The following is a 12,821-nucleotide window of genomic DNA, read 5'->3' on the forward strand; positions in this document are numbered from 1 at the left end:
GTGACCGGGGCAGGGCTACGGCGTGCCGGGGCGAGCGGGTCCCGCCAGGCGGAGGCGAGGGGTAGCTGAGGGTGCGGGGGGTCGGGCGGCGGGGCTGCGAGGGCACCCTGGGCTCTGCCCCCTCACAAGAGGCCCCGCTGGCTGCGGGCGCTGTTCATCTTCATGGCCTTGATGATGAGGATGGTGCCCACGACGATGCCGACGATGCCCACGGCCAGGCCCAGGGCGCACACCAGGGTCTCGGTGCTCTCGGAGGCGGGGAGGGGCACCTGGGGCTCTGCGGAGGGGCGAGGGAGGGTGAGGGTGCTGAGCCCCCCCCCCTGCCGCCTGCAAGGGGAGGGGACGCGGGCGTGCGGGCCCCGGCCCAGCCCCACTCCTCACCCCAGTGCTTCAGGAGGGCGTGGGGCAGCCCCCAGTGCTCCACGCGGCAGTCGTAGAAGTCCCCCCGGCCGGGGACGAAGGGCAGGTAGGAGAACTTGCGGTGGCTGTGGTCCGGCCGCGGGTAGAAAATGCTCTCGAGGACGCCGTCCCCCACCTCCCGCCCGTTCTTCAGCCACGTGATGGAGACCACGGGTGGCCAGAACTTGTCCGCGTAGCAGATCAGGACGTTGGGGACCCCCAGCTCCACTCGGCGCTTGGGGAACACCGTCACCTCGGGTGGCACTGGGGACAATGGGGAGGAGGGAGGACTCAGCGCTGCCCGGGGGGCCCGGGCTCAGCCAGGCACCCACAGCACCCGGGACTGCTTAGAAAAGGCCCCGTTGCACCCCACTGCCCACCCAGGGAGACGCCGCGGCCCGGCCTGGGGCCGAGCCCGGGTCCCCACGTGCTGCGGGGGAGCCGGGCGCCGTGCACCCCGCTGCCGGCCGGGCGCGGGACGCGGGCGCGGCGGCCCTGGCAGGGTCCGCAGGCGCGAAGGCGCTGGCCCTGCCGCGGCCGGGTCGTTACCGATGTCTGCCTGCGAGCGGTTGGAGCATCGCATCATGGTCTCCAGGTTCTGTTTGCTGATAGCCGCGTTCTGCAGCGCTCCCTGCGCCTCGAAGCTGGCGAATTCCGTGAACTCGGGCAGGCGCCAGATGGTCTCCTGCTCCTTCAGGTCCACGTGGAATATCTCGTCAGCGTTGAACATCTGCTGGTACTCCCCGTCCTCCCGTCGCAACGGCTCAACCTGCTGCTGGAACTCAGCCTGGTGGATCGTGTTCCCCACTGCCAGGAGACGGGCGTCAGGGGCAGCGGCGCCCGGCGCCGCGCGGCTGCCCCGGCGCGCTCTCGCCACCCTGCGGGGCTCCCCCCGGGACGCTGCGTGGGCTCAGGGAGGCACCCATGGGGGCGGGAGCCCACCTTGAGTCCCTCCCCGCCGCCGCGGGCTCGTGGGGCTGGGAGGCGCGGAGCCCCTCTGAGGGGTGGCCCCCGGCCCCCCATCGTTGCCCCATCTCCGGCAGCGTCCCCTCCGGGGCGCCAGCGAGGGTCCAGCCGGGCTGGGGCACCCTGGCCCGCTCCCAGGCACACTGCGGGGTGGGAGGTCCCGGGGCCCCGGGGCCCCAGCCCTCCCGCCCCACACCTCAACGTCCCCCTCGGCCAGGCCACCGGAGCCCTCGCTAAGTGACACCGACCCACAGAGCCAGGGCACCGGGTGGGCGTGCGGGTGGAAGGGGGTGCAAGGAGGCCTGGCGAGGGGTTCCCCCCTTCCTACAGCCTGCCCTCCCCCACGCGGGGGCTACCCACAGCCAGGGAGGGACGGAGCTCCCCGTGGCCTGGGCAGCGCCCATCCTGCCCCGGTACCGGCCCCCGTGGGTCCTGCGCACCCCACGCCCCTCCTCTGCCCCCGGGACCCGCCACCCCACGGCCCCGGAGCCCTCACGCACCTTTCACAGCCCCCGCGCCCTGCAGGGCCAGCACAGCCAGCAGCGCCAGCGGGACGCCCCGGCCGCCGGCCATCGCCTCTCCTGCGCCGGGCCGCGCCAGCGGGACCGCGCGAGGGGCAGACGTCGCTCCCGGGACGGGCGGGGAGCTGGGTGCTGGGGGCCCCGTGCCCGGGGCCCGGGGGCCTCCCCGGCCGCCGAGCCAATAGGCGGGAGCCCCGCTGCTGACTCAGCGGTTCCCGGGCAGAGCGGCGGCTCAGAGCACCCTGCGGAGCAGACAGACGGACGGGCGCCCAGAGCGGGTCCCGCCGCGGCGCACCGTTGAACCCGGGCTGCCCACAGCCCTGGAGACGGCTGTGGGGAGGGTGGAGGCGGGGGCCGCCGCAGCCGGGCGGCCCCGGTGCTGGCGGGGCCGGCAGCGTCCCCCCCGGCGCCGCTGCTGCGGCACGGGACAAGTGTCAGAGGGAGCCCCGCGGGACCCGGCTCTGCCTGGCGACGCGTGATGCTGCCCGGCCTCGCTCCTCACTGGTCCTCGCCGGGCCTCCCAGTCCCGGCGCTGGGCAGGACCGGCCGAAACCCCGAACTGGCAGAGCGCGGCTCACTCTGGGGGTCCCCGCACCGTTCCAGCCTCTGCTGTGAGCAGCGATGGAGACTGGCCGTATCCTGCGGGCCGGGGCCGTGCTGGTGGCACTGGCCGTGCTGGGAGCCCGGCCGGCGCGTGGCCAGGAGACCTCGGGTGAGCTGAGTCGTGGGCAAGTGCCGGGAAACGGGATCAGACGTTGGGAGCGGCGCGGGCAGGAGCTGGGAGCGGCAGGAGCGAGGAGATGAGGGGGAGCGGGGTGGCGTGGAGGTGGGGGTCCCACGGCATCCTCCCCAGCCGCCGGGCACTGCTGCAGCTCCCCGGGGCGCTGGGGGTGGCTGGGGACGGGGCGCCGCGGCAGGAGCCCTGAGCTCCCCCCGTCTGCACGCGCAGGGTATTTCCAGTTCCAGTTTAAGGCCGACTGTTACTTCACCAACGGCACGGAGCAGGTGAGGTTCGTGGACAGGTACATCTACAACCGGCAGCAGTTCGCGCACTTCGACAGCGACGTGGGCTACTACGTGGCTGACACCCGCCTGGGCGAGCCCAGCGTCAAGTACTGGAACAGCCAGCCGGACATACTGGAGGACAGACGGACTGCGGTGGACACGTACTGCCGGCACAACTACGGGGTGGTGACCCCTTTCACCGTGGAGAGGAGAGGTGAGTGCGTGGCGGCCATTTCCCCGGCGGACGGGCACGAGCCAAGCCCCCCGGGCTCACCGGAGGGGAGAGCGTGGCCGTGCCGCGCTCGGGCCCTTCCGCGAAGCCGCGAGTCCCTTGCACCCTCCCCGCGTGGGGACCGCAGGGGCGGCCCTGGGCCGGGCTGGGCGGCCCCCCGTGCCCTCCCAGCCCCGTCCCAGTCGCTCTCGCTCTCCCCCAGTTCAGCCCGAGGTGGAAATCTACCCGGCGCAGTCGGGCTCCCTGCCCCAGACCAACAGGCTGGTCTGCGCCGTGATGGATTTCTACCCGGCGGAGATTGAGGTGAAGTGGTTCAAGAACGGGCAGGAGGAGACGGAGCGCGTGGTGTCCACGGACGTGATCCAGAACGGGGACTGGACCTACCAGGTGCTGGTGATGCTGGAAACCACCCCGCGGCGCGGGGACAGCTACGCGTGCCAGGTGGAACACGCCAGCCTCAAGCACCCCGTCACCCAGCACTGGGGTAAGGCCCAAGCCCCCGAGGCGGGGGTGGGGGGGTGGGGAGCGGGATGGGGACCCTGACCCACTGCTCCCGTCACCCCCGCAGAGGTGCAGTCGGACGCCGCCCGGAGCAAGATGCTCACGGGGGTGGGGGGCTTCGTGCTGGGGCTCATTTTCCTGGCGCTGGGGCTCTTCCTCTACCTGCGCAAGAAGGTGAGCGGCGGGGACGCGGGCCGGGGGGTCCCTGGGGTGGGGGCTGCCCCTGCTCCGACACCGACCTTGTCTCTGTTTCAGGGCGCGCCGTTCCCCAGGCTGCAGGTAACGCCCGTCTCCCCCCGCCCTGCTCCACGCTCCCTGTCCGGGCCGGTCCCCGCCTGCTCGCAGGGGCAGCGCGTCCGTACGGAGCGTGTCCCCCCCGATGGCACCGGGGCAGCGCCCCAGGGACGCCCCGTCCCGGTGGTCACCCCCTCTTCTCTGTCCCCACAGGGCTCCTGAACGAACTCCCGCCCCCGCGGATCCGCTCCGCCGCTCTCCGTCCTCTGCCCCCCAGCATCGCCGCGGACGGTCACCTCCTCACGACCCCCTCCGCCGCCCCCCGCCCCGTCCCGGAGCCCCGCGGCCCCGCCCCGGTCCCCGGGCTCGCCCCCTCCCTCCCGTCGCAGCTCAGCTTTGCTGTCGCCGCCTGCAAATAAAGCGTCCTGGCACCCTCGGGCCCTGGCTGGGGACAGCGGGGTGGGCGTGGGTCGCTCCCTTCCCTGCGCCCATCAGCCTCCGTGGGGCCCGGGCGTGCTGGCGGCCGGGGGCTGCCGGCCGCGGGGGGGGCACGGCGGGGCGGGGGCGGGCGGCAGGGCCTGCGCGATGGGCCAGGGGTGGGGAGGGGGGGATGAGGGGCCGTGGGTCCCTTCACCTGCCCCGCGTCGCGGCGCCTGACCCCTCTGCGGTGGGTGGGTGGGTGGGTGTGGGTCACCCCGGCCCTCCCGCCGCCCGGCACCCGTGACGCCCCGCAAGGACCCGGGCGTCCTGCCCCCCCGCGGCTGCCCCCGCTCCCTCCCCCAGACCCCTCCCGCAGCCCCGCCGGCCCCACAGCCCCCCCGCACCCCGTCGCCCTGTTCCCCACCGCGCTGTCCCCAGGACGAGCGGGGCGCAGATGAGCCGCCGACAAAACCATTCGGTGGCCGCAGCCGGGGAGCACCCCAGAGCCCGGGGACGCGGCGGCCCGGTCCGCGGGGTGCCCATGGGGCACCCGTGGGACGGGGCAAGGGGGCACCGGTGGGGAGGAGCGGCACCGGGGGGCTCGGGGCAGGGGTGTGCGGCACAGGGCTGGGACACGGGATGGGGTGCAGGGCTCCCGGTTGGGCCGCGGGGCACGGTGCCAGGCGGGGGGGGGGGGGGGGATGGCGAGGGCTGGGGTGCGGGGCTGCGAGGGCACCCTGGGCTCTGCCCCCTCACAAGAGGCCCCGCTGGCTGCGGGCGCTGTTCATCTTCATGGCCTTGATGATGAGGATGGTGCCCACGAGGATGCCCACCCCGGTGAATAAAGACATGCCGAGAGCCGGGCCTGGGCGTTCTGTGCTTGGGGGGGGGCCCTCGGGGGGGGGGTGCGAGTGCTGGGGTGGTGGCACCCCGATGGGGAGAGAGGGTGCAGCACCCTCCTCCTGCCCCTAGAGGATGGGCGGGGGTCCCAGGACCACGGGTTGGGAGCTGTATCCCCTCACCACCCCCCAAACCGCTCCCCCCAGGGGACCCAGGGGCCACCGCACCCCCCGAACAGCTTGAGGAAGGGGTCGGGGTGAGACATGGGGGGGTGACACGCGTCCCACAGCCCGCTGGGGCCACCCCAGGGCCTGGGGCCAGGCCCCCGCGCCCCCGAGGGACAGGGCAAGCCGGCTCAACTCGAATAGTATTTTCTTTATTTACATGTTAAAGAATCGAAAGGTTCGAAACGTACAATTAAGATGAAAACACGGCTCTAAGGGTCTAAGAGTTCGGGGTGGGGCGGGGAGAGAACAACAAAAAAAACCAACCCAAAACAAAATAAAACAAGTAGAAAAAAATTATACAGTCAACGTAAAAAACAGGCGGCCCCTCCCTCCCCCCTTCCCCACGCGGGAACATGCTGCCCTGCTCGCCGGCCGGGGGCGAGGGGGTATGTACAAGGCGCGTCCCGGGGCCCCCGCCAGCACGACGCGGCGCAAATAAATTAAAAATCCTCCAGATACGAGGGGAGGGGGAGGGCGGTGGCGAGGGGGGGTGGGCGAGGGCGGGGAGGGGGCCCCCCACAGCAAACCCAAACTCGGGACTCTCAACGCCCCTGGGGCTTTTTTTTTTTCTCCTCCTCCTCCTTTTTAAAAGATTTTTTCTTTTTTAATATTTTTCCTGGTTTTTTATTTATTTTTTTTCATTTTCTTAAAAACCCCAAATTTTTCCCCTTTGGAAAAAATCTCACAAGTCAGGGGAAAAAAAAAAAGCCAAAAAAAAAAAACCCCAACCCCTAAAACAACAAACAGTAAAACCTGCTGGGGGGGGGGGGGCGTGCGTGTGTGTTGGGAGGCCAACCCCACAGCCAGGCCCCCCCCTCCAGCGACGCCTCCAGCCTGTAAACACTGGGGTGTCCGTCATCCCCCCCCCCGCCCTGCGCCCCGAGAGTCCGTGGGGTGCGGCAGCGGGGTGGGGGTCTCCCCTGCAGCCCCCCGCCCCGCCGCGGGGGCTCTGCCTGCCGGGTGGAAGCCCTCAGTCCGGTTCACCTGGGTCCGGTCCCGCAGAACCTCTCTGGAACCCTGCCCGCGTTCCACCCGGGCGCTCGGCGACAGCCGCCGAGGGCTCCCCGGCCCCGCTAACCCGAGTCCGAGTCGCTGGTGTCCGAGGATGAGGAACTGGAACTGGAGCTACTGGAATCCGAACTGGAACTGGAGGCGCTGAGGCGGGATACGGCCACTTGTTGAGCCGACTCCGGTTTCTCGCTGGCTGTAAGGGGCAACGGGAGACGGTTCAGAGGTGACGGGGCGGGGGGGAGCGATGCCACGGGGCGCGGTACGCCCCCTCCCCAGCACTCACCCTTCTTTGGGGGCTTCTTGGCGGAGTTGAGCTGGCCGCTGACGTCCTGCAGCCGCTTCTCCAGCTCCCGCTTCTTCTCCAGCGCCAGCTCCTCTTTCGTCTTCCCCACCGGCTTCTTCAGGGCTGCGGGGAGAAACGGGGGGCTCAGCTGGGGCTCAGCGCCCACAGCCCCCCCCGCCGCCCCCCAACCCTCCCGGGCGCTGCTTACTTTCGCTGTAGGGCTTGCGGGGTTTCTTCCGCAAGCAAGAGAGGACGTAACGCTCCAGCTCCCGCAGCGTCGAAGGCTTGAGCGTCTCGAAGTCGATCTCGATCTCTTCGGGGTTGGAGTCGCGGAGGGAGGGCTCCCGCGACTGGATGATGTGCACCACGCGGCCCAGCTTCTCGCCCGGCAGCTTGTTGATGTCCAGGCTGAGCTGGCGCTTCTCATCGTACGTCATGGGTTTGCTCTCCTCTTCCTCTTCCGAATCGTAAAGCGCCGGTGGCGGCGGCAACGTCGCTTTAGTCGCCTTCTTCGAGTTCCTGCCGGGAGAGATGGCACGGCAGCGGCCTCAGGGGCTGCCGCAAAAATCCCTCCCCCACCGCGAAGCCCCCTCCCCGGGGGCTGGCAGCACTCAGACAGGGTTTGGCTTGTTCCAGTGGGTTCCTCGCCACGGTCGCTCTGCCGGGGAAAGAGTCATCACGGCCACCGCCCGTGCCCCCACACCCCAAGGCTGCGCCCTCGTGCTCACTTGGAGCTGCCGCCGCCTCCGCCGGTCCCGCCGCTGCCGCCACCGCCGCCGCCGGCTTTCTTGGCTTTGCGGAGCTGGGCCTGGCGCGCCCGTGCCTCCTCGTCGCCTCCCCGGCCTTTGTGCTTCTCCGATTTCTTCTTTTTCTTCTTTTCCCGCTTCTTTTTGGGTTTGGAAACGGGGCCCTGTGAGAGGGCAGCCAGCTGCTCGTGCACGGCCCGCAGCTGTGGGGGGAGACAGGGGGTGAGGCGGGCGTGGGGAGCGGGTCCGGGAGCTGGCACGGACCCTTCTCCGGCCCTCACCTGCTCCTGCAGCTCGGCCAGGCGGTTGGCGCGTTCCTCCTCCGAGTCGGAGCTCTCTTCGCTCTCCGATGAGCTCTCGCTGCTGCTCTCATCCTCATCGTCGTCTTCATCGTCTTCATCGTCCTCATCCTCGTCGCTGGAGGATTCCTCAGAGGAGGATTTGGAAAGGGCACCGGCAAGCGGGGCCGACACCGAGGGTGGGCTGGCGTCCTGCGGCTCATCCGGCATCTTGGCGTAGCTGAACTCGAAGACGTCCTGCGAGGGGAGCGGGGTCAGCGTGGCAGGCGGGGGCTGTCGGGGAGGGGGACACGACACCCACAACCCCGGCTCACCTGCAGCTTGCGGGCCATGGCCACCACGTCGTGGTCGGGCGGGTTGTACTTGTAGCAGTTGGAGAACATTAACCGGACGTCGGCGGCGAATTCCTGCGCATCGTGGTAATCTCGGTTCTCCATCTTCCGCTGCCGGGAGAAGAAACGGTGAGTGGGAGCTCCGGGTCCCCCACAGAGCCCTCCCCACCACCTCAACAACTCCTTCACCCTGTTCCCCAGCCCCACCTTGATGGTGCTGAGGTCCATGGGGTGCTTGATGATCTCATGGTAGTCATGCAGCCCCAAGGCCGAGGCGTCAACGGGCTTGTAGAAGGGCCAGGCGTAGGCCGCGTGCTTCTTGGAGAGCAGCTCCTTCAGGATCCCGTTGCAGTACTTGAGCTGCTCCGACAGTTTGCCCTTCTTGGACGTCTGGTGCTGCTGTGAATCCGGTAAATCCTTCTTGGGGGGTTTGATGGGGCGGCCGCTCTCGCGTCGCGCAGGGATCTTGGCCGCTTTGGCCTCCAGCAGCGTGGCGGAGGGCGAGGACTCCCCACTGGTGGCGATGATGGCCGTGGTGGTGGGGGTGGTGGTGTCCGCTTTCCGCTTCACGCCCTTTTTCTGCCCAAAGAAAAAGGGAGAAAAACCACACGTGAGACTGTGGGGACAGAGCCGGCCCCACATTCCGGCCCCACGGAGCTTGCCCCACTGGAACTGGCCGTCCTCCTACCTTGGCCACAGGCTGGGTGGGAGCGGGCGCAGCCAGGACAGCCGGGGCCGTGGAGTGCAGCGACTTGAGGAGCGGAGCGGAGATCACGGATGGGTGGGGAATGTTGACTATGGTGGTGGGGATGTCAGGGCTCGGGGTGTAGACCGCGGTGTGGGACACGGAGGAGACAGCCGGCACTTGCTGAGCAGCTGTGAGTCCCGCCAGGAGCGCTGGGCACAGACAAGAAGTCCCCCGTTAGCGCTGCTGCCGACCCGGGGTGGGAGGGATGCGAGACGCTGGGGGCCAGGCCTCGGGGAACCCCCACCACCCACAACCCTGCTCCCCTGGTGTCCCACCTAACATGCAAGCCCTCAACCAAAGCACTGTCCCACCCCACACAGTGCCCTGACCGTACCTGCTGCCCGGGACGCTCCCTTCTTATGGCTGTTCTTGGCCACCGGCACCACGATCTCCTGTTCTTCTGGTGGCATCTGGGCCACCTTCTGCAGGAAGATCTTCTCCAGGGTTTGAGCCATCAGCACAATGTCATCTGTGGGCTGCAGGGAGAACCGGAGGCAGCGTCGAGAGTCACGCAGGGAAGGTTCTGTGGGACTTGCCGCGGCACGGGGCACCGCCGGCGCGGTTCTCACCTTGTTGTAGATGTAGCAGTTGGTGAACATGGTGTTGAAGTCCTGCATGCACTCCGCAGCCCCCCAGTAATAGTTGTTCTCCAAGCGTCGCTTGATTGTCCCCATGTCCATGGGCTGCTTGATGATCTTGTGGTAGTCCTACCCACAGAGCACACGGGACCGGCGGTCAGGCACGCACCGGTGACCGCGCCAAGTGCATGCCCGCGCCAACCTTCCCCCACGCCCCCAGCCTCCCTGGTCCCGCAGTTGCTCGGCAGCCAGCAAAGCGCTGGCTCGCCCGTGGCGGAACCAGCACCGGCGCAAAGCTCGCCGTAGCGGCTGCCATGCACGCGGAGCCCAGCCGCCTGCTCACACACCAGCTCTCACTCAAGCGCAGGCAGGGGGTGCATCGGGGTTCAAGAAACGCCTCCGGACCTGGGGTCCCCACCCGAGAGTGCCACCGTCCCCTTTGCCCACGGGGGGCGAGAGGGTCCCTAGGTGCCTGGGGAGCAGCCGGCGCTGCCGGGGAGTCAGTCTACGCTGCGGGGTCCGGCCGTCCCCCGGAGGAGGCGTGCATCCCATGCGAGAGATGGGATGGGGCTGGGGGAAGCTAACGCTAAGTTTAAGAGCAAAACCTACGTGGAAATTACCTCCGGGCTTTAACTCCTTGGGCGCCACAGGTGCACAGGGGGGCTGGCGTTTAATATTGGGGTCACAGGATGTCTTCTACAAATTCATGGATGGGAATCTGCAAAACGCATTCAGGGCACAAGAGATTAGGTGTAGGGAAGCGTCCGGGTTACCTCCAGAGCGGCTGCGTCACCTCATCCATACCTTTGTAGGGGACATCAGGGGCAAAAAGGGACATCTGAGGATGTCCCCATGACCAGCCCGGACACCTACAAGGGGCTGAAATGGGGGGCCGGTACATGTTATGCCCCCGGGAGAGGGCGAGGACAGCACAGCCCAGGCACCTGCAGCTGCATCTCTGAGGCGGAGCCCCTGGGAGGGGGACGGCGCCGGCCCTGGCACTCTCAGGCTGGGGTGGGGGGAAACACACCACGTCCGGGGCCAGGCAGCACAGAATTTAGCCGTAAGTCAAAATACGTTAGCCATTTAGCCTAACACCCCCTGCCTGCACGTGCCAGCATGGGGCAAGCGAATGGGGGGCGGGGGACACACAGACACACTCGCGCACGCCCCGGGCGCCGCAACTTCTCCCACACCCGCCCGCAGGGCTTGTTACCGGCAGGCCCAGCTTGACGGCGTCGACGGGCTGACGAAAGGGCCAAGCAAATTGGTGCTTCCACAGAGCTTTCATCACCACTTTGTGCAGATACTGCAGCTGGTTGGTGACCCGACCCGGCTTCTTGGGGTTGGAAACCTCTGGTGGAGGTGGGTTCACCTGGGGGGATTGCAGGGCCGGCACCGACGCCATGGTGGGGCTCTCGAAGCCCTCGTAGAGGAGCGAGGGTTTGCGGATCCGCTTGCCGGGGGTCGATTCCGTCGCCAGGCCCATGAGCCCGGCATTGCCCTCCCCCAGAATCCTGAAAGGGGAGCAGAGATAGGGTTAGCGGGGCAGCTCCGCGCTGGGGTGCCGCACCACCGCCTTGGCCAATAAAAAAAAAAAAAACCCAAAAAAACCACCACACACAAAACAAAAAAACAGGGCTGGGCCTCGGGGTTCCCAGAGGAAACCCCCGGAAAGAGCCGACCGCTCTTGAAGCGACGATTAAGGGCGGAAGCGTCACTGCGCTCAGCTATGGCGCGGCGGAAGGAGACAGTCCAACTCCCCAGGACGCGGCTGAGCTCCCATCACGCGTCTCCCCGAGGGGGGCTTTGGCCGTGAACTCCGGCTGCACCCGTTAAGTGCTGCCAGACGGGCACCCGGTTCCCCACCGGTTCTGGGACAGCCATTTGCATCGGCGCAGCTGCAGCCGAGAGACTGGCACGGGTCCAGGCTCGCCCTCGAACAAAGAGCCGCGCGCGGAGGTGACGGTGCCGCCGCGCGTCGAGCCGACGGTGACACCCGCCTGTGTCACCTGCTCTCTGAGGCCACAGCCGGGAGCCTTGGCGGGATCTGGGGACACGGCAAAGCCCCATGGCGCGGTTGTACCGTTACGTCAACACCGGGGTCAAGATAGCGGGTGTCTCGACACCGCCCTGGTTGCAAGGACCCAAAACCATCCTGGACAGGCCAGGACTTGGGGGACCCACAGTCGGGGGTGGGGGGTGACCACATCACACTCGCAACAGACTCTCGCGCCAATTTAAGTACAAAAATCGGTGTTTTACAGCACCGACTAGCATTTTACGGCACGGACCACCGACCAAAGAGCAGTACAAGGGCACAGAAATATCCACAGAAAAGGAAAACCTTGCCGCAAGGCAAACCAAGGCACCACGGCGGTACTAGGGACCCCCGGGACACTGGCGTGAAGGCTCGGGAGGTTTCCAAAGCCCCTGGACAGCAGCTAAAACCGGCCCCTGCTCTTTCTCCACCAAGCCCCTGAACCTCTCACACCCCTAAACCTGAGGGGGGAACCCCCTGCCTTGCCCTGAGCTGCGCCACGGGTGACTGTCCCCCACAGCGCCCGCTGGCCTCGCCGCTTGGCACAGCGGGACCTTTCCCCGCGGGACCTTTCCCCGCGGCTCCCGAGCTGCCAAGGGCACAGCTCAGGCGCCAAGGACGGCGCCGGGAGGGAACGCCGCGGCCCCGGGTGACAGGGTCGTGGGGGGACGTCGGGGGGCGAGACCCCAGCCCCGCCAGCGTGGGCGGGAAGTGGCTGCTCCCGCGGTCCCTCCGTCCGTTCTCCCAGGTCACCAGAGAGGGAACAGCCGGGGCAGAGCCCGACCCCACAGCACCCGGGAACACCAGGCTGCCCCCGCGCCAAAACCCACGCGTGACACCGCCCGCCCTTCCACCAACGGCGGCGGTACCTACTTGCTCTGGGGATTCACATTCTGCAACATGCCGGCGGCTGCGTGCCCGGCCCGCGGTCCCGGCCGTCCTCCGTCTCCTTCTCCTCCTCCCGCCGCCGCCGTCTCCTCCGACGACCCCCCCACTTTGCCCGGCGAACGGTTCGGCGGTACCGGCCCGGCGGGGCCTCCCCCGTCAGCGCATCACCAGGCAGCGGGGAGGGGGGACGAGCCAGGCGCCCCCTCCCCTCCCCCGGGCAGGGCGCGGCCGGGCGGGCGGGCCTCAGGCGGCGGCGGCGGCTCCTCCGGCCGGGCGCGGCGGCGAGCGGCGGCGGCGCGGGACCATCCACCGGCCTTCACATGGACGGGCGCGGAGAAAATGGCGGCGGGGAGTTGGAGGGCGGGGGGAGGTAGGGGCGGGCGGGGGTCCCTCTTCGGAGCCCCCGCCGGGCCCCAAATCCTGCGCGATCCGGTCAATACAGGCCTCGCCGCGTCGCTGGGTGCCGGTTGCGTCCGCGGAGGCCGGGGATCAGGCGGGCCGCGGCGGTCCGGCAGACGGATGACAGCGGATTGTACCGGGGATCACCGGC

General features: G+C 68.7%; 3 protein-coding genes across 4 annotated transcripts; 1 reads left to right on the forward strand and 2 right to left on the reverse strand.

The window, feature by feature from the left end:
- Nucleotides 1-122: 122 nt before the first annotated feature.
- On the reverse strand, nt 123-1,938 carry LOC309416563 (HLA class II histocompatibility antigen, DR alpha chain-like; the record flags this gene model as incomplete). The annotated part of the gene is made up of 4 exons (XM_082016102.1): nt 123-277; nt 382-663; nt 949-1,206; nt 1,866-1,938. 4 exons carry the CDS (start codon nt 1,936-1,938, stop codon nt 123-125), a joined length of 768 nt encoding a protein of 255 aa, XP_081872228.1.
- A 569-nt stretch (nt 1,939-2,507) lies between these two features.
- On the forward strand, nt 2,508-4,277 carry LOC309416564 (class II histocompatibility antigen, B-L beta chain-like; the record flags this gene model as incomplete). Its single annotated transcript, XM_082016103.1, has 6 exons — nt 2,508-2,598; nt 2,836-3,105; nt 3,326-3,607; nt 3,692-3,798; nt 3,880-3,982; nt 4,072-4,277. The coding sequence occupies 6 exons, from the start codon at nt 2,508-2,510 to the stop codon at nt 4,275-4,277; spliced, it is 1,059 nt and encodes a 352-aa protein (XP_081872229.1).
- Nucleotides 4,278-5,125: 848 nt separating this feature from the next.
- On the reverse strand, nt 5,126-12,410 carry BRD2 (bromodomain containing 2). Of its 2 annotated transcripts, none has more exons than XM_082016105.1 (12): nt 12,257-12,410; nt 10,559-10,859; nt 9,334-9,471; nt 9,099-9,240; nt 8,705-8,913; nt 8,224-8,595; nt 7,999-8,127; nt 7,667-7,921; nt 7,368-7,549; nt 6,848-7,158; nt 6,640-6,762; nt 5,126-6,549 (listed from the first exon to the last, which is right to left on the reverse strand). In XM_082016105.1, exons 1-12 carry the CDS (start codon nt 12,283-12,285, stop codon nt 6,419-6,421), a joined length of 2,322 nt encoding a protein of 773 aa, XP_081872231.1. In that variant the 5' UTR covers nt 12,286-12,410; the 3' UTR covers nt 5,126-6,418. The 2 variants fall into 2 exon arrangements, with proteins under 2 accessions (XP_081872231.1, XP_081872230.1); XM_082016104.1 differs by having other exon boundaries at nt 7,368-7,588.
- Nucleotides 12,411-12,821: the final 411 nt, after the last annotated feature.

Source organism: Phaethon aethereus, assembly GCF_964289735.1.
Source record: "Phaethon aethereus genome assembly, contig: HAP1_SCAFFOLD_16, whole genome shotgun sequence".
NCBI lineage: Eukaryota > Metazoa > Chordata > Aves > Phaethontiformes > Phaethontidae > Phaethon > Phaethon aethereus.